The sequence below is a fragment of the Mercenaria mercenaria genome, chromosome 12, assembly GCF_021730395.1.
Source record: "Mercenaria mercenaria strain notata chromosome 12, MADL_Memer_1, whole genome shotgun sequence".
Classification (NCBI taxonomy): domain Eukaryota; kingdom Metazoa; phylum Mollusca; class Bivalvia; order Venerida; family Veneridae; genus Mercenaria; species Mercenaria mercenaria.
The window spans coordinates 69089233-69111163 of record NC_069372.1 but is presented as its reverse complement, the minus strand read 5'-3'; the positions used below and the strand labels follow the sequence as shown (position 1 = coordinate 69111163).

The 21931-nt window shown below is 37.1% G+C and overlaps 1 protein-coding gene across 2 annotated transcripts in view; it reads right to left on the bottom strand.

The window, feature by feature from the left end:
• Nucleotides 1–5935: 5935 nt before the first annotated feature.
• The window catches only part of LOC123533822 (uncharacterized), a 78540-nt gene continuing 62544 nt past the window's right edge, over nucleotides 5936–21931 (bottom strand). For both annotated transcript variants that reach the window (XM_045315723.2, XM_045315724.2), the window contains exons 6-9: nucleotides 18060–18200; nucleotides 13505–16029; nucleotides 7931–8111; nucleotides 5936–7400 (exon numbers count right to left, since the gene is read on the bottom strand). In XM_045315723.2, coding sequence (XP_045171658.2) covers nucleotides 6473–7400; nucleotides 7931–8111; nucleotides 13505–16029; nucleotides 18060–18200 — 3775 coding nt within the window. In that variant the 3' untranslated portion in view covers nucleotides 5936–6472. The remainder of the gene's footprint in view (nucleotides 7401–7930; nucleotides 8112–13504; nucleotides 16030–18059; nucleotides 18201–21931) is intronic.

Here is a 21931-nt window from a genome sequence, read left to right as displayed (position 1 = left end):
AGAAATGTGAAAGTAGGTTACTAGGTCAAAATCAAGGTCAAATTTCATTTCAGAACATGAAACTATGCATGTGGTCCAAATTTGAAGCCTGTACCTTTAAAAATGTGAAAGTAGGTCACTAGGTCAATGTCAAGGTCAAAGTTTTTTTTTCAGTGCACAAAACTATGCATGTGGTCCAAATTTGAAGGCTGTAGCTACAGAAATGTGAAAGTAGGTCACAAGGTCAAAATCAAGGTCAACTCGTGTCAAGGTTCATCTTGCCACTCAAAACCATACATGTTGTCCAAATCTGAATGTTGTAAGTTATTGACAAGAAGATTTTAAAAGCTTTTCCATATACAAGTCTATATGAACCATGTGACCCCCAGGGCGGGGCCATATCTGACCTTTGGGGGATAATTTGAACAAGCTTTGTAGAGAACCACTAGATGATGCTACATTACAAATGCCAAAGCCCTAGGCTTTGTGGTTTGGACCAGAAGATTTTCAAAGTTTTTCCCTATATAAGTCTATATTAACCATATGACCCCCAGGGTGGGGCCATATTTTACCCTAGGGGGATACTTTGAACAATCTTAGTAGAAGACCACTAGATGATGTCACATACAAAATATCAAAGCCCTAGGCCCTGTGGTTTTGAACAAGAGGTTTTTCAAAGTTTTTCCCTATATAAGTCTATATAAACCATGTGATCCCCAGGGGCGGGGCCATATTAGACCCCAGGGAAATAATTTGAATCATCTTGGTAGAGGACCACTAGATGATGCTTCCTACCAAATATCAAAGCCCTAGGCTCTGTGGTTTTGGACAAGAAGATTTTCAAAGTTTTTCCCTATACAAATCTATGTAAATTATAGAAATAAACAAAAGGCCATAACTCATTCAAAAATTGTTGAACCAGTCTGATTTTCAGAGGGACACAACAAGGGTACCAATACATCATTCTGACAAAGTTTGGTCAAAATCCCCCTTGTAGTTTCTGAGGAGATGCGATAACGAGAAATTGTTAACGGAAGGATGGACGGAATGACGGACGGACGGAAGGACGACGGACCACGGACGCAGAGTGATTTGAATAGCCCACCATCTGATGATGGTGGGCTAATTAGTGAGAATGTTCACCTTGATGATATCTAGGTCAAGTTTAAAAGTGGGTCACGTGCCTTCAAAAACTAGGTCATTAGGTCAAATAATAGAAAAACCTTGTGACCTCTCTAGAGGTCATATTTTTCAATGGATCTTCATAAAATTGGTCAGAATTTTTTACCTTGATGATATCTAGGTCACATATGCTCAAAAACTAGGTCACTTTGTCAAATAATAGAAATAATGACGTCATACTCAGTTCAACACTGGGTCATGTGGGGATAGGTGAGCGATTCAGGACCATCATGGTCCTCTTGTTTAAGTTTTTCCTTTCGGTTGCCATGGCAACCGGAGTTCTGCATGGAATTCAATTCTTTGAACAATTTTGATAGGGGACCACCCAAGGATCATTCCTGTGAAGTTTGGTGTAATTCTGCCCAGTGGTTTTCAAGAAGATGTTTTTAGAAATTGTTGACGGACACACGGACGAAACACGACGGACAACAGACATTGAGCGGTCACAAAAGCTCACCATGAGCCTTTGGCTCAGGTGAGCTAAAAATTGTTCTTCTGAAACCAAGAGGCATGGAGCTTAGATATTCTATATGTGGCATTGTCTTGTGGTCCTTTACTAAGACAGGGTCCATTTAATTAAAGCCCCTCCCCGGGTTCACTTTGTTTTTACGAGATATATAGGAAAAAGTAGTTCAAAAATTATCTATCATATTTCCTAGACTGTTAAATTATAATTAACTGCGCCAAAAGCTTAAGGATGACCTCACTGGCACCAGATCAGAAAGAAAATGCCCCAGTGCGTGTTATACCCTACCCCTAGGTATTCTATAAGAACCATGGTCATGAACAGGAAAGTGCACTAACCTGTTTCAATTGTACATTTCTCAACTTAAACGCGCAGTTCGGTGAATGGGTAACTAGTATATTGAACAAGCGATAATTTATCTTCCATCGTGCACCAGTCATATTGTCTCAGTATTCCATATTGCCGAGATTATCAACATATTTTATGCTTTCGTCAACATTACTGAAAAAACTTGCTTGACCTTCCCTAATGAACATCCGGTCTAGAGGTCACGGCAGTGTGCACATGTTTGGCGAAATGTAAACAAACAAAAACAAAATTTTAAAAAATCACAATTATACACTAAAACTCGAAATGATGAATGAAATTCATCTTGTATATGATCTTTAATTTGAAATCGTACATTGGTCTGCATTCTGTTTATTTTATTCATTTTGCACATTTATGCTGCATTTTCACATTTTAGCGAACACTGTAGTAAAATGACGACTGACATACATTTTCACAACAGCCACTCAGAATGGTTTTGTAATCTAGAATGGAAGTTCACCAGGGAAGTTCAAGCAAGTTTTTTGTGTAACGTTAAAATAACTATAAACTACGCGTTGTTTTTCAGATGTACTGAAAAAATATGACCAGTACATAATGGAAGATAAATTACCACTTGTTTGATATCCATAGTACACATTTACCGCACTGCGTGTTTTAGGTATGAAATGCACGACTGAAACGGGTTAGTATATTTTCCCGTTCATGACCATGGTTCTTACAGAATACCTAGGGGTAGGGTATAACACATAAGGAGGAATTTCCTTTCTGGTCTGGTGCCAGTGGGTGAGCTATTGTGATCGCTCACCGTCCGGCGTCCAGCCATTCACACTTTCCTTTAAATAACATCTCCTCCTAAACCACCAGTTCAATTTTGATGAAACTTCACAGGAATGATCCTTGGATGGCCCCCTTTCAAAATTGTTCAAAGAATTGAATTCCACACAGAACTCTGGTTGCCATGGCAACCGAAAGGAAAAACTTAAAAATTCTTCTTGTCCAAAACCACAAGGCATAGAGCTTAAATATTTGGCACGTAACATCATCTAATGGTCCTCTATGAAGATTGTTCAAATTATGCCCCTGGGGTGAAAAGAGGCCCCGCCCCAGGGGTCCCAAGTTTTACATAGACTTATATAGGAAAAAACTTTAAAAACCTTCTTGTCTGAAACCACAAGACCAAGGCCTTTGATATTTGGTATGTAGCATTGCCTTGTGGTCCTCTACTAAGCTTTTTCAAATTATGCCCCTGGAGTGAAAAGAGGCCCCGCCCTGGGGGTATCGAGTTTTACATAGACTTACATAGGAAAAAACTTTAAAAAATATTTGTGTCTAAAACTCCAAGGCCTAGGCTTTTGATATTTGGTATGTTGCATTGCCTTGTGGTCCTTTACCAAGGTTATTCAAATTATGCCCCTGAGGTGAAAAGAGGCCCCACCCAGGGGGTCCCAAGTTTTACATAGACTTATATAGGAAGAAACATTAAAAATCTTCTTGCCTGAAACTGCAAGGCCTAGGCTTTTGATATTTGGTATGTAGCATTGCCTAGTGGTCCTCTACCATAATTATTCAAATTATGCCCCTGGGGTAAAAAGAGGCCCTGCTTAGACTTATATAGGGGGAAAAAAAATTAAAAATCTTCTCGTCTGAAAGTTCAAGGCTTAAGCATTTGATATTTGGTATGTAGCATTGCCTAGTGGTTCTCTAACAAGATTTTCAAATTATGCCCCTTGGGTGAACAGAGGCCCCACCCTGGGGGTCACTTGTATACGAGTTATATAGGAAAGAATACTTCAAAATTACCTGATCATTTTACCTAGATTGTTTAATTATAATTACCTGATGACCCAAAGTAATTAGGGCTCACTTGACTGTGACCTTGACCTACTAACCTACTCTCGTTTTTTAAGATACAGCCTTGAAATTTGGATGACATGTACAGTTTTGCACACTGATCATAACAGCATAGAAATTTGGACAACATCAATAACTTTCGATAACGATTTCAATACTCATCTTTAATGTTTTTACCCTGACCTACTTTCTTGTTTTTGAAGCTACAGCAAAGAGATTTGTATAATTTTTTAACAGATTTCAGTACTTATCTCGAAGAATCTTTACCATGACCTTCTCACCTACTGGTAGTTTGTTTCTGTTTTTGAAGCTTTAGCAAAGAAATTTGTTCAAACAAGCAATTAAACTCAGGTGAGCGATATATAGGGCCATCATGGCCCTCCTGTTTAAGATACAGCCTTGAAATTTGGATGACATAACACACTGTTTTGCAAACCGATCTTAAAACTGACTTTCAGTGACAATGAATGTGACCTACTGACCTACTTTTATATTTATATTTTAACATTTTAGCATCGTTTGACATTTGAAAAATGCTACACAAGTGGAAAAAGATATCAATGCTAGCTTATATTTGACTTTCATACCTGATCTCTTGTCTATGTAGCTCGTATTACCCTCTTGTTTATAAATCTACCTTCTTAGAAACTAGTTTACATGTACATTGTCAGTATTTTGTCAACAAAACATTTATCTAGCACTCTGTTCAATTACTATTGTGGTATATTTAGTCTTCATTAACAATTAGTAGTGATGGGTTGATTTTCATCATGGTGGCAGAGGTTAAGGTTGCTGACTTGGAATCACCTGCCCACTCACCAATGTGGGTTCAAGCCCCGCGATTGTGACACTGAATTCTTCTCCTGGGGTCTTTCTCTACCATAAAAAGCTGGGAAGTCCCCATATTATCATTGTATCGGTGTAACGTTAACTTCAAAAGAAACACAAGCAAACCATCATGGTGGCAACAAATTGTAAGTAAGAGTTTTGTATTATGATTAATGGAAGTATTAATTGTTGACGACATCTGAAGTCCTAACAATGTTCTTCAATCAGATTTCTAAAGTGGGTCCTCTCCTGTCGAGTTCATTTATACTCGCCACTAGCTAACATGTTATATTTGCATTGCTAAGTTACAGAACACCCTCAGAACTCGACTCCTTGGTCCGCTGTCTCCTGGTCATCCCCTGCAGTTGGATACTTTGTGTTGGTTTATCTACATTGTTGTTTTTTTTATTAAATTATGTTGGTCTACATTTATATTGAACTTTTGTACTTTTATAGACTGAACATAGCTGATTGGTCATGCACAAGAGTAGACAACTAATCAGGAGTAAGCTATTATTGACCTAATTCAATGCTACAACCTCGGTAGCCTAGTGGTAGAGCGTCCGCTTCGAGTATGGGAGGTCGTGGGTTCGATCCTCAGCCGCGTCATACCAAAGACGTAAAAAATGGTACTAGTAACTTCCTCGCTTGGCGCTCAGCATTATGAGGGTAGTGCTAGGACTGGTCAGCCCGGTGTCAGTATAATGTGACTGGGTGGGGTATCATGCCACGTGTCTATGGCGTGATATTCCAGTGAGGCAGCACTATAAAATTGGGCATTGTGCTCACTGCTACAAGTAGACACCATCGTTTATATGACTGAAAAATTGTTGAAAAAGACGTTAAACCCAAACACACACACACAATGCTACAACAGCACAGTCTGAAGATGCATGCCATTGTCATTACCAGTGCTTTACTGTACCTCTCTCCTGGTAATCTGAACCTTGACCTCTCACCACTACCTCTCACACACAGGCCAAAGCTGGTTAAGTCATGATTTAGTGGTAATATACCAGCAAAGTTATTCCCATGTCAATTCGGAAGGGTAGCATAAAGGTACCTACACACTAGCCCTGTCTCATCCTGCCATCTTCAGGGTCCACTTGTTTCTATTTTAAGCTGTCATGTGCAACCAAATGAACTTTAAATTGGCCCAATATATAATAGATAATGGTTTCTGAACCACTTTTTTCTGTCATATGATACTCAGATAAACTCATGCACTTGTATTAAATTTTCTATACAAATGTAGGTAACTATCTACCAATATCAGGTTGTATGAAATACTATCTGAAATAATTTGATTGAGTTTCTATTTTTGCTCACATTTATATAACACAGTATAATAGTACCTGTCACACATAATGATCAGTAAAGCTGATAATGGAGTGAACTAGTGTTATCTTGGGTTCATTATCCGACCTTGTCTTCAATAAGAAAACAATCTTTGCAATCTTCTATTTTCTACATGACATTTCACAGATCATGTTACAAAAAATTATTCAATAATATGTTAGCTACATGTATGTATGCTTTAGAAAAAATAATTACTGCATTCAGATCACATAAATTTCATTAGGTAATAAACATGCAAAAGTCTGACAAAAATTTGTACTAACATTATTCTGTTTTCAACAAGCAAGTACAATATTATCAGCTATAGATTTGCAGTGCAGAAAGTCAAAATACTATTTCAAACTACATTACATATATCTCTCAAATTTATAAACAATATCTTTAACAATTTATACAGGCTCTCATTGTGAGTACCTAGATAATCCCGTAAACTGAGACAGAATATTTTTATATAACCTTGTACAGTTTGTATCCAGGCTACTCGGTTAATATTTCTCTTAAGGTTACTAGAAATACGTCTCCGTAACATGAGCTTAAAATTTCGCACATATGTCCTAGAACTTCTTTGACACTGCTGCTGTCATAGAAAACACAGGACACTGATGCTTTCAGTAAATTATCTTTTCTATGCAGTACTGCAGACTTCAGCACCAGAAATGCTGACTCGGGTATTACATACCTTAATAACAGGCATTCGCTAGCCATATCACACAGTTTGGTCACCATATATTTGTTTGCTTCTTCTAGTAAAGCAATACATTGCTCAGCTGATTGTTTATTCACCTCCTGGTAATAAAGTTGGTCAATATATGTGCACTGTCCTTGTTTGCATCCATGAAGGTGATGTATTAAATATTTAAATGCAAACTTGGACGATTCTGGAATTTTTATCTCTGATGACTGCGCTTCGGAATAATGACCTTCCAACATGGCTGCAAATATTTCAGACTTTTCTACTAGTCTTCCTCTACTGGCTGAAACTTTTTCATTCTGAACGACAAACACAGTATCCATAGTTACTGACGTGTTCAACAAACAGCATGACCTTGACCTATCTAAGTCAGTACCCTTTCCCTGTAAATCTGACAGAAGCTTTGTTTCTTGATTTTCCTGCATTATTTCCTCAAGAAAAACGTTGTCACAGGTGGCAGAATTACCTCTGTTAGAACTAATTTTTCTAGAAGCATGCCTTGAGGTAGATTGTTCTGTGTCTTCCCTTTTTGAATGCTTGTGTCTCACTATTTGATATTTACTCTTTGTGCCAATAGCATGTACAAGAAGTCTTAGGCTGTTTACAGCATGGACAATCTGTGAATAATCCACGTCACTGTATGGCTGAAGAACACTGAGCACTTGATCTAGTATCTCTCTCTGGTTGAAGAAATACTGTCTAGATGCTTGAGTCCTGAAATATACAGACCAAAATCAACCATACAATTTTATAACCCTAACTGAAATTCTTACTTTTTTCATAACATTTTCTTAAGTCGATAGAACATGTTATATAGACCATGCTTTGAACAGTCAAAAAGTAGTCTTCTTTTTGTTCTTGTTGTTATTTATTGTCACACTGACACAGTATAGGTCATAGGTAACTTTCCCGCTGGTGGAAGAAGATCACAGGTGCATTGTTTCAGGTCTGGACAGGCTTCTGGGTAAAATCATCAACCTTCCACAAGCTAGATAGTGACTTCCTAACATGAAGAATTCTACAGCCCCAAGCAAGGTTCAAACCCACATTCATGAAAGGGCAAGCATGGGTGTTCACATAATACGCCCCGCTCTTTTAGGGACGGGCGTATAATAAGAAAGCTTTTTTCATCGCCTTTGTATTTTTAAATGAGGGTCTTCTTTGCCCTATGTTTCACTGCCTAAGTGCAGGCTGTTATGAAGGCTCCTCAGTTTTGGGACCATAAACTATACAAACATACATACCAAGTAATAGATAGAATATTAATACAGAGCTCAACAATTTGGTCTCTCGGTGCTGTGTGCAGTAGTCTGTCTATAGCACCCCTACCATAGTTCGAGTCTACAATCCCACTGAGATCTTCCAGGAAAGCCATAGCACTTTTACCCGTATTACAAATACCTTCCTCTTGTTTGTGATATTGTCCTGAAATAATAACATACTGTGAAATCATTTAATTTCGTGGGTATGAAATTTTGTGATTTTGGTCAAAATGGCAATTTCGTGGGGATATGAATTCGTGGATTTCAACTTTTGAACATGAAATGAATAGAAATTTTACTGGTTTGTTGGGATTTCATGGACTGACTCATCCACAAAATCCACGAAAATTAGTCCCCCACAAATATTAATGATTTCACAGTACTACATGGCTTAACCGAAAGCCAATTTATATGATGGTAACTGACAACACTTTGAACAATCATCATTCTATGGTGACCTTGGACTTTCAGATGACAATGGCTACAAGCCGAAGTGGTCCTCAAAAATTAATTGGAAACCAATTTTAAATTTCAAGATAATGTCAGGGCCTCTGTGGCCAAGTGGTTAAGACTCTGAATAACCTGACCCTCACTGCCAAGGTTTAGGGTACAGAACTCTTTCATGCGAGGAAGCCAGCCAGCTTACTTACTGAAGGTCATCAATAGCTCTACCCTGGTACTGTGTGTGATGAAACAAGAGCTCCTAGAACATGAAATGCCCCCTTGATGCATTCAATAACTGCACAAGGAACAGGAATTATTCGGTCACTGTGCACTGGACGTTTGATGTACTGACCTCTAACAAACAAGAGGGCCATGATGGCCCTATATCGCTCACCTGTTATCATTGCACTTGAGGACAAGAAGGTCCTCAGAAAAAATATCTAAGTCCAAAGGACAGTAACAACAAAGGGAAGAAATTTAACTGAAAAAAAAAATTCTTACAAGGAACAGATATGTCAAAATACACCTAAAAATCGGAGGTACCATCCATATTGTACCACAGAAAAGTGTTCTCGGTTTTTCCCTACAGCCAATAATAAAAAAGTTACTAAAAATAAGCTATTTATAGTAACGTAAAAGGGAAGTAATTAAAAAAAATTTATTGTAAGTGAACAAAAGAAGGATCTGCCAAATAAATCTGTTGACATAAATGAAATTTTAGATCAGTATCTTCATTAGTTATGGAGATATACCCATTTTAATTTGAAATAAAGGGAGGTAATTTGACATAAAATCAGTCCATAGTTATCTACCCTGATTGGCTCAGTCCAACTAATGACAATAATGAAATTTCAAATAAGTCCTATAAGTACTAACTGATATAAATCCATTTTGATTACAATCAGGGGAGGTAATCAGATATAAAATAACTCTGGAACCTACGATTGGTCTGATTTGTCATGGAATCCAAGATTTATTGTTGTTGAAGATATTTTGGAAGTTTGTATCAAATAAATCCATAAATGAAGTCTCTATATGGCTGCAAAAACCAAAATAGCCAATTTTGGACCTTTAAGGGGCCATAACTCTGGAACCCATGATGGAATCTGGCCAGTTCAAGAAAGGAACCAAGATCTTGTGGTGATACAAGTTGTGTGCAAGTTTGGTTAAAATCAAATCATAAATGAAGCTGCTATTGTGCAGACAAGGTCAAAATAGCCAATTTCGGCCCTTTCAGGGGCCATAACTCTGGAACCCATTATGGGATCTGGCCGGTTCGACAAAAGGACCAAGACCTAATGGTGACACAAGTTTTGTGCAAGTTTGATTAAATTCAAATCATAAATGAAGCTGCTATTGTGCAGACAAGGTCAAAATAGCTAATTCTGGCCCTTTCAGGGGCCATCACTCTGGAACCCATAATGGAATCTCGCCGGTTCAAGAAAGGAACCAAGATCTTATGGTGATACAAGTTGTGTGCAAGTTTGGTTAAAACAAGAGCTGTCCGTAAGACAGCCAAGCTCGACTATTCGAAATATTGTCCCAGAAGCAGGAAAATATTACCCAAAAAGGTTAAATATCAAAAGAGTTTTAAGTTCAAAAAGGGGAATAATTTGACCAAAATGCATATCAGTTATGGGACTTGCTGCTATCAACTAGTTTTATAACCCTGAAGGCACATGTGAAGTTTCAATTCAATATCTGCATTAGTTTTGGAGATAGAAACTTGCATGTAAAACTTTAACCAGTATTTTCAAAATCCAAAAGGGGGCATAATTTGCCAAAAATACATGCCAGAGTTATGGGACTTGATCCAGTGAGGTAAGTAATTGATCTAGAAAAAGAAAAAATAAGTTTCAAATCTATATGCCTTTTAGTAATAGCTGTATGTACTTGCACACAAAACTTTAACCAGAATTTGCTAAGTCCAAAAGGGGACATAATTTGGCAAAAATGAAGGTCAGAGTTATGGGACTTGCTGCTATCAACTAGTTTTATAACCCCGAAGACACATGTGAAATTTCAAATCAATATCTGCATTAGTTTTGGAGATAATAACTTGCATGTAAAACTTAAACCAAAATTTTCTAAGTCTAAAAGGGGGCATCATTTGCTCAAAAAACATGTCAGAGTTATGGGACTTGACCCAGTGAGGTTGGTAATTGATCTAGAAAAAGAAAAAATAAGTTTCAAATCTATATGCCTTTTAGAAATAGCTGTATGTACTTGCACGCAAAACTTTAACCAGAATTTTCTAAGTCCGAAAGGGGGCATAATTTGGCCAAAATGAAGGTCAGAGTTATGGGACTTGCTGCTATCAACTAGATTTATAACCCCAAAGACACATGTGAAGTTTCAAATCAATATCTGCATTAGTTTTGGAGATAGTAACTTGCATGTAAAACTTTAACCAAAATTTTCTAAGTCCAAAAGGGAGCATAATTTGCTCAAAATACATGTCAGAGTTATGAGTCTTGACCCAGAGAGGTTTCCTAATTGACCTAGAAAAAGAAAAAATAAGTTTCAAAGCTATATGCCGTTAATTGATGGCTGTATGTACTTGCATGCAAAAACTTAACCAAGGTGTGACGCCGACGCCGACACCGACACCGACGCCAGGGTGAGTAGAATAGCTAGACTATTCTTTGAATAGTCGAGCTAATAAAATCATAAATGAAGCTGCTATTGTGCAGACAAGGTAAAAATAGCTAATTTTGGCCCTTTCAGGGGCCATAACTCTGGAACCCATAATGGAATCTGGCCAGTTCAAGAAAGGAACCAAAATCTTATGGTGATACAAGTTGTGTGCCAGTTTGGTAAAAATCAAATCATATATAAAGCTGCTATTGTGCAGACAAGGTCAAAATAGCTAATTTTGGCCCTTTGAAGGTTGGGGGTGGGGGCGGGTGGTGGCAGTGGCATAATGTTGCCAGAAGTCTTCCTCCACCATCAAATGCTTGAAAGTCACTATATGAATTGTAATGTGTCGGATGATGTTAAACTCAACAAAAACAAGAGGGTCATCATCTATATCGCTCACCTGTTAAACTTAGCCTTGGAATCATCAAGATGAACATTCTCACCAAGTTTCATGAAGATAGGGTCATAAATGTGGCCTCTACAGTGTAAATAAGCTGTTCCTTTGATTTGAGTGGTGACATAGATTTTGACCCCACATAACCCAGTTTCAGACTTGGCAAAGGAATCATCAAGATAAACATTCTTAGCAAGTTTCATGAAGATAGGGTCAAAGGTATGGCCTCTAGAGTGTTAACAAGCATTTCCCTTGATTTAAGCAGGTGACCTAGTTTTTGACCCCACATGAACCTGTTTCAAACATGGCCTAGTAACCATCAAGATGAACATTCTGACAAAGTTTCATGAAGATAGGGTCACAAATGTGGCCTCAAGAGTGTTAACAAGCTTTTCCTTTCATTTGACCGGGTGACCTAGTTTTTGACCCCAGATGACCCAGTTTTAATTTGACATAGGAATCATCAAGATAAACATTCCGACCAAGTTTCATGAAAATGGATTTACTAGACTGAACAGAAACAGGTTTACTAGATAGGTTCACTAAACAGAACAGGTTAACTAGACAGAACAGGTTTACCAGACAGAACAGGTTTACTAGATTTACTAGACAGAACAGGTTTACCAGACAGAACAGGTTTACTAGACAGAACAGCTTTACCAGATAGAACAGGTTTACCAGACAGAACAGATTTACTATATAGAACAAGTTTATCTGACAGAACAGGTTTACCAGACAGAACAGGTTTACTAGATAGAACAGGTTTATCTGACAGAACAGGTTTACCAGACAGAACAGGTTTACTAGACAGAACAGGTTTACCAGACAGAACAGGTTTACTAGACAGAACAGGTTTACCAGACAGAACAGGTTTACTAGACAGAATAGGTTTACCAGACAGAACAGGTTTACTGGACGGAACAGGTTTACCGGACAGAACAGGTTTACTGGACAGAACAGGTTTACTGGACAGAACAGGTTTACTAGACAGAACAGGTTTACCAGACAGAACAGGTTTACTAGATAGAACAGGTTTACCAGACAGAACAGGTTTAACAGACAGAACAGGTTTACTAGACAGAACAGGTTTAGTAGTAAACCAGAACAGGTTTACTAGACAGAACAGGTTTACTAAACAGAATAGGTTTACCAGACAGAACAGGTTTACTGGACGGAACAGGTTTACCGGACAGAACAGGTTTACTGGACAGAACAGGTTTACTGGACAGAACAGGTTTACTAGACAGAACAGGTTTACCAGACAGAACAGGTTTACTAGATAGAACAGGTTTACCAGACAGAACAGGTTTAACAGACAGAACAGGTTTACTAGACAGAACAGGTTTAGTAGTAAACCAGAACAGGTTTACTAGACAGAACAGGTTTACTAAACAGAATAAGTTTACCAGACAGACAGCGTAGGTTTACCAGACAGAACAGGTTTACTAGATAGGACAGGTTTATCAGACAGAACAGGTTTACTAGACTGAACAGATTTACCAGCCAGAATAGGTTATCTAGACAGAACAGGTTTACCAGACAGAACAATTTAGCCATTGAATATCTACTGCCTACGAATGTTTCAAATACCGTATAAAACAAAAATCTGACTTCTTTTCATAAACACAAAATGGAAAAATTTTATCTGTTAAATTTGATGACTAAATCGCACACACAAATCACCACACTGGGCCTATTTGTCCCTAACTTCTTACTTACTTTATTTTTACAGATTTCTCTAACACTTCTTGACAAAAACATATAATGCTATATCACAATAACATCCCTACTCAACTTTTTACATCAAATTTACATATTTTAACTTAAAGTCATGAAAATGATATTATCATGGTCACCTGTTTTAAGTGTTGTTTGTTGTAAACAATTATGACTTATGTGTACCCATATTCCCAGTATGAAATTTAGATTTCTACTTAAAAGTGCAGTATTCATACAATTTGCATACAATATTCATGAATTATCACAATCTTTATTTCAGTATCATATCAGTATAAAGCTAAACTTGTAATATTTAAAGATTTATTTCTGCTAACCTTGATTACCAGAACATAGTATACCTTTAAAGGAATGTGACCGTTTTGGATTTTCTGTATCCTCTGAAAGTCGCCTCCTCTTGTGTGCCTGTTTTTCTTCCTGAGAGGAATCGTCACTGAAAGAAAATCTATCTGAATCTGTTGAAATTTCATGATGAATTTCTGCTTTTCCATAGATAGACTTTCTTTTAATTGTCTTCCTGGAGTGATGTATATCTACTGTCAAAGTATCTAAGTCTTCAAACTTCAGAAAATTGTCAAAGATCATACTTGGAACACCATATGTCATAAGCTTATTAAAGCATAATGGATTTCTGAAAACACGAGACAACAGTCTGGGACACCTTGCTAATGGAAATTCCATTATACTCATGTAGTCAAACAAACAGTGTATTACTTCCTTAGTTACCAGATGCATCGTGGGATCAGTCATTTGGGATACCCTGGACAGCAGTACCAGAATATTGTATTCTGTTACATTACTACTACTAGGAACTTTCTTCTGTCTAGTATGGTGTTTCTCCTCCTCTAACAGTTTTTCTTTTAATTCTATTAACTTTTCATTGATTTTCTCATTTGTTTCTTTATCAAAAGCTCTCTGGTTTTCTCCATGTCTGTTACTGTCTTCAGCATTTTTGTCCTTCATCTCAAAATGTATGTCAAAGACTAGACTGGCATTCACAGACTCTTGGTCCACATTTGTTGGACTGTCTACAGAAACTGCATGGCAGCCCTCAGATGTTGGACTGTCTACAGAAACTGCATGGCAGCCCTCAGAAGTGAAAGGATCTTCTGATAATTCATCAAAACTGTTTGAAGATACCGCACCAGGTGACATATTTGAAGTTACTTCCTCCTCAGAGCCTCTTTCTGGGCTAGATGCATCACTTGAATATGGTGACCTTGACCATTGTCTTGGTTGCTGGCTTGTAACGGGATTATCAGACGGGCTGTCAAGTCTACAACTTATTCCAGTATATTTTGGGTGCAAATATTCTGGAGACTGAGAGCCAGTAAAAATGCTGTTACCATGAAAACTACCTTGACTGGTTTGTGAAAATATATTTCGACTGGCTCTCTGTGAAGATGTACTAGTCTTTGGTGAAGAAGGAGGACTGTATTCTGGTGAACTTCCACCCGGAGAATAATACGAACTATTGCTGAGTGGACTGTAGGAGCTTTTATAAGAATAATCTACTGTGTGCGGTGGAGTAAACCTTTCAATGCATTTTGCACCCTGGTTTTCCTCAAACTCCCATTCAATGTTTGGTTGGTAACTTGGACTGTCTATACTATACACAGGCCTAGCATTAACCTTTTTTTCATGTGAAACATTTTTACATTCATTTTCACAATCAGTTTTATCATCACTCTGGTTAATTATCCTAATCCCCTCTGTGTCTGACTCTGACATTGGCTGGTTTATTATCCTAATCCCCTCTGTGTCCGACTCTGACATTGGCTGGTTTATTATCCTAATCACCTCTGTGTCTGACTCTGACATTCGCTGGTTTATTATCCTAATCCCCTCTGTGTCCGACTCTGACATTGGCTGGTTTATTATCCTAATCCCCTCTGTGTCTGACTCTGACATTGGCTGGTTTATTATCCTAATCCCCTCTGTGTCTGACTCTGACACTGGCTGGTTTATTATCCTAATCCCCTCTGTGTCTGACTCTGACATTGGCTGGTTTATTATCCTAATCCCCTCTGTGTCTGACTCTGACACTGGCTGGTTTATTATCCTAATCCCCTCTGTGTCTGACTCTGACATTGGCTGGTTTATTATCCTAATCCCCTCTGTGTCTGACTCTGACACTGGCTTATATCTATTTTGTATGGTATAAATTTCTCTGCTTTCTTTACTCCTTACTTCTACATCCTTCTCAGTGTCTTCAACTTTTTGAACATTTTGCTTTGGTTTTGTATCTTGAACTGTTTCAGTATTTTCTGCTTTTCTTTCATCTGAAATGTTCTGGTAGGAATTAGAAGGAATGTTAGATTGTATTTCAAATTTTGCCTTATTCAGAACGTCTTCTTTCTCTTCATTGCTTTCCAGCTTTACTTCTTTCTCACCTTGACTATCTGCTGTCAGATGCATGATATTGCTTTTCAAATGCTTCACCAATAGGGGAACTAGACCATTTTCTAACAGTACATCAAAACTTGTCTCATCATACAAGAAGCATACTAGACCACTTACGATTCGTGCATGTAAATTTTTGAATTTATCATCTGACAATGACTTTATAAAAAATATGAGAATGTTCTCATCCCGAAGTTTGACCCTGTTCACTGCCTCTTTACAACACAAACATAAAACACTCAGTAAATCTTCTCTTAAATTTGTCCAGAACAACTCCTTTGACTGAAACCCATCATGAAATATGGTAATTCCTCCAGCATTTCCGAATTCGGCTCTAAAGTTATGGTGCTCACAAAGACGATTGATAATCTGGAATGCTTCTATATTGTAATCTTTCACTAGTGTTAGCAAATAAGGTATTTGTCCAGAAGCTATTATCTGACTAGCAAAATGAAGAGTGCCTCTGAAATGGATAAAATGAATACACAAATCACAAATATAGAACAAAGCTGCCTTTGTTTCTGTTTAACGCTGCTCCTTTTCAGACAAAATTTCTGACAACAAAGGTCAACTTAAAGAGTTGTATTACATTTACCATTATTATCTTTTTTGTTGGTTTTAAAGCCATAATTAAAGACATATTTTAGATCTTCAATTTATTTATGGTGGGGGAAGCCTCCAGGTGCCCTTCTGGGCATTGTATCAAAAAGGAGTGGACACCCGGGTAGAACTGACAACCTTCAATAAGCCAAATAGATGGCTTCCTAACAGAGTTTAAACCCACAAGCCAAATAGATGAATTCCTAACACAGCTTAAACCCACAAGTCATATAGATGACTTCCTAACAGAGCTTAAACCCACAAGTCATATAGTTGGCTTCCGAACAGAGCTTAAACCCACAAGTCATATACATGTAGTTGGCTTCCTAACAGAGCTTAAACCCACAAGTCATATAGATGACTTCCTAACAGAGCTTAAACCCAAATCATATAGATGGCTTCCTAACAGAGTTTAAACCCACAAGTCATATAGATGACTTCCTAACAGAGCTTAAACCCGCAAGTCATATAGATGGCTTCCTAGCAAAGCTTAAACCCGTAAGTCATATAGTTGGCTTCCTAACAGAGCTTAAACCCACAAGTCATATAGATGGCTTCCTAACAGAGCTTAAACCCACAAGTCATATACAGTAGAATTCTGCTATTAACCCACCCATGGTTCTTTGTAAAACTGGTCTTATTAGCGGTCTGGTCTGATTCATGGACAAGGCTATACGGGAAAGGTCTGGCAGATTTTCCGTTTTCGTTTTTCCATGGCTATGTTAGTATCAGATACGAAAGAAGACTGATAAAGATAAGTATTTCATTAGCCTTAAATACTGTGTGAATCAAAGAATTACAGATCAAACTGTGTATTAATTAAGGACGCACTTAACTGATAATGATTTGAATTTTGACCAATTAAAACAATTACAACAATATCAAACCTTTTTAAACTTCATTCTCTGCTGAAATCCAAAACGTATTTACATTAATAATAACAAACTAACACCGTTTAGATCTAATTAAATCCGTTTTAATCCAGTCAATTCGATCAGCGGGCAATCAGCGGGCATTCGTCTAATTACAAACAAATTAATTATTTCAACAATTTCTTATGTTAAATAGCGATGTAAAACACCAAACATCTTTAAATAACAATTTCAGATAATCAAACAGTTTGATACGTTGTTTTGATAACATTTAAAAGACTTGTTAGTAATTAACACAATGTACATGCTTAACGTGTTAACACGATGTCGCACGTGTTAATTTCCGCGGCGATTCGCGGTAACGTACAGGCAAATTTGAGTGGTCGTAATTGCGGTGATTAATTAAGTGTGAAAAAGTCAAACAGTTCTGAAATTGGTGGTCGCATTAGTGGATTAGCGGTCTGGTCGCATTTTCGGACAAACGACCATTGGTTTTAAGAAGGAAATATTCCGTTCTTTGCAAAATCGGTCGTATTAGCAGTGCGGTCGTAATTTTGGCGTGGTCGTAAGTAGGAATTTTACAGTAGTTGGCTTCCTAACAGAGCTTAAACCACAAGTCATATAAATGGCTTCCTAACAGAGCTTAAACCCACAAGTCATATAGATGGCTTCCTAACAGAGCTTAAACCCAAAAGTCATATAGTTGGCTTCCTAACAGATCTTAAACCACAAGTCATATAGATGGCTTCCTAACAGAGCTTAAACCAACAAGTGATATAGATGACTTCCTAACAGAGCTTAAACCCACAAGCCAAATAGATGGCTCCACAACACAGGAGCAATTGATTCCAAGTCAGAGACCTTAACCACTTTAACTTATGTTTAAAAATTGTGCAGGTTTATTGTCTTCCATAACAGTTTAAAGTTTGTTTTATTTCTATTCTTTAGTGGCTCTTTGTTTATAACTACATTGTATATTGAGTGAGTTTTAATTGCTAAGAAAAAAGTATCATTACATTACCCATGGATGGACAGACTGTGTACACATCTAAGAGCAGATGACTTGAGTGGGTCTATATCACTGTCAATGAGCTTTGAGACAACACTGACTGCATTTTTCTCAACAAGCTTCTGAACATGTGAACCAGTCTGGCCAAGCAACCTGAAATAAAAGATACACAGGATACAATGGACAATTGTAATAAAATGTGTACTACTTTTTGATGCTGTTACAACTACATTTTTAGAGGCAATAAAATAAGCTTAATAATGTTTCATGAAAAGATTTCTTGCCTTTTTAAGTTATGGCAGGAACCACATTTTTAAATGACAAACGGAAACACAGATTGACCGAATAAAATAGTGTGCATCTTTTTTATATTGCCTTCTATCAATATGCAAGATTTCAGTGATTTTCTCATAAAGAATTAAAAATTCCTAACTTAGCTCTTCTTATAAAACTAGAGCTGCTTTTGAGAAAAGCGCATGTCTCCCACAACTACTTAAAGGTGGATAATCAGATTTTGGCCATGTAACGGATTTGTTCGAAACTTTAGCATCTGATCATTTACACTCATTTATGTTCACTTAACACTTAATACAAATTAGATTTTCACTGGAGGTATTTTTAAAATTTCATTTTCCTATCCTGGTTGCCCAACCAAGAGTTATTTTATCATAAGTATAAATTTGATAAACATACTTTGCCAAAGGAAATGTATAAATATTAGACATATTGTAATATATTTGTACAATATTTGCATTAAAAATTATGTATTTAGATGGAATTCATTAGAAACGCAAGTTTGAAAAATTATTATTACCTCCCTTTGCCTATCTTGGTTGCGCAACCAAGATAGATTGGAAATAAATGAATTCAGAAGCTACACACAGCTTTAAAACTTGCATTTTGGTTCAGATTGTTCAATAGTTGATATGTCTATCAAATGCAAATGTAAAACTAGACATTGTATCGAAATAAAAAGAAATACCCAGCTTTTTATATACTTTCATATTAAAGGGGAGTAATTACAAAATTTTATAAAAATAATAAAATATACATTTCAAATAGGAATCTAACTCTATGTAATCGGTCTTTTTGTTCCTTAAATAATTCTCTACCAGAATATACAAAAAGTAAAAAATGTCATTAAATGTTGATTAAATGTGATTGACCACCTTTAATCATCTAGATTGGCATTTCTTCTCCATTATGTATCTGAGTCAACCATGCACCAAGACCTGTATCACTGGCATCTGTATTTTTGGTAATTCAAGGGCCATAATTCTGAAGTGCCTTGGCCGATTTGGCTAGTTATCAAACCTGGCCAAGGACTTATTGGGAAACACATTTTGTTCAAGTTTGGTAAAAATTGGATGAGAAATGTTCGACTTAGAGTGCAGACAAGATTTGTGACAGACACGAACACAGACAGGAGTAAATCAATATGGGAGACATAATCACAGTAGGACCAACATTCTGTGACAGACAGACAGACAGACAGACAGACAGACAGACTGATGAACATACAGACAGACAAAAAAGATGATTCCTTTCTGTCTCTAAATCATTTCAAGACAACCTTCTTTAATAGTTGAAGCAAGATCCATCTTCTGTGACAGATGGATGGATAGAGACAAAAATTGTGCAAATGTCAGAATCAATGTACCAAGTTTTGTACAACAATCATTGTGGGATCTGTATATCTGTTATATATTTTAGGTAGTTGTTGCCATAGCAAAGGTATTACAATTTATTTATGTTTCAAGTTTCATCAAAGATTTATCACCTCTGACATCCTGGGAGTGAAATGATGCCATTATATACTATTGGTATTACACTAATGTATAACAACATTTTGATGCCGAGGTCATTTCATGTATAGATATTGGGTAAATAAGTGGTAAAGAGAGAAGGAAATATATGTTTCAGCATGTTTCAAATAAAAACTCCATACCATGTCACTGATATGTTTTGGACAGACGTACATACCAACTGATGGACAACCCTAAAACTTTTATCACTCTGCCCTTCAGCAGGGGATAAAAATAAAATTATAAATCTGAATGGTGTTGGTCTAAAATCTGGCCAGAAGCAAGGAAACTGAGGGTTCATTTCAGAAGTCTAAAATCAGGCCAGAAGCAAGGAAACTGAGGGTTCATTTCAGAAGTCTAAAATCAGGCCAGAAGCAAGGAAACTGAGGGTTCACTTCAGAAGTCTAAAATCTGGCCAGAAGCAAGGAAACTGAGGGTTCATTTCAGAAGTCTAAAATCAGGCCAGAAGCAAGGAAACTGAGGGCTTATTTCAGAAGTCTAAAATCTGGCCAGAAGCAAGGAAACTGAGGGTCGAAACTGAGGGTTCACTTCAGGAGTCTAAAATCAGGCCAGAAGCAAGGAAACTGAGGGTTCATTTCAGAAGTCTAAAATCAGGCCAGAAGCAAGGAAACTGAGGGTTCACTTCAGAAGTCTAAAATCTGGCCAGAAGCAAGGAAACTGAGGGTTCATTTCAGAAGTCTAAAATCTGGCCAGAAGCAAGGAAACTGAGGGTCGAAACTGAGGGTTCACTTCAGGAGTCTAAAATCAGGCCAGAAGCAAGGAAACTGAGGGTTCACTTCAGAAGTCTAAAATCAGGCCAGAAGCAAGGAAACTGAGGGTTCACTTCAGAAGTCTAAAATCTGGCCAGAAGCAAGAAAACTGAGGGTTCACTTCAGAAGTCTAAAATCAGGCCTGAAGCAAGGAAACTGAGGGTTCACTTCAGAAATTCCTTTATAACAATCTAGAAAATTCATTGAGACCAACATCTTTTAACGGTATAGTGAAGGACTTAATACTGTTTCCATACCAAATAAATAAATTGCAGAAGATTCAACCATCAATAAGAACTGGGTCACTTTTTAAATATTGCCAATGATTACGTAGACTGGTTTAGTGATTAGTCAAATTTCTCTTTGTTTTATCATGAATATTTTGTCTTTTTATTTGTTCGGTTTGATATTATATGTCATATGGTGACATTATTGCTTTTGACGGTGGAAGAAGACCCAAAATGTCCATTCTTTCAGGCATGGGCTGTCACCTGGGTAAAGCCACAGGCCGTCTGTAAGCCAGTTGAATTGTTTCCTCACATGAAAATAATTCTACATCTTAAGTTAGGTTTCAGCCCAAAGCTGTGAGAGACATGAGATGCAGTCATTTGACAATTAAAATATAGTTTCAAAGTAAGACATGGAAAGTTGATGAACAGCCCTCACTTAGAGGAAGTCATTTTCACAATATGAAACATTCCTGTGAATTTATTAACTTCAATTTGCTACCAAAAAAAAATGTTTTTCGTCTACATATGTAAATAACTGCAACAGCTGTCAAGGCCATTAGAAAGGCAGTTGTTAATACCTCCTTTTCTGACATTACATATCCTTGGTATACATTTTACCTCTCAAAACAGAATGCACTATCTAATGCACTCAACTACTTAAAATATTATCATACCTTTCTACATAAAATAAACCTACAACATATATATACAAAACTGAACCAAAATTGTCGAAGTATACAAAAGAGTCATTGCTTTGTTGAACTATAAAGAACCTTGCTCTGTAAGGTCACTGATGATGACAATGGTCATAAAACTTTTTCATAAAATATATGAAGTGAAAAGGCAGCATTATTTTAACAAAATATTAATGTTAAGCCAGAGTTATGTAACATGTCTATCTTTAGAAGCTGAATACTTGAGCATTTGGTCTATAAATTTCTTTGACACCTGCTTACATGAAAAACTTCTGTTGTTTTATATTTTCAATCTGCATCAAGCAAGAGCAGCTGTATAACTGTGAGCATATCTGATAAAACATGCACTATAAAATAGACAAGCTTGACAGGAGGCAGAGCTTT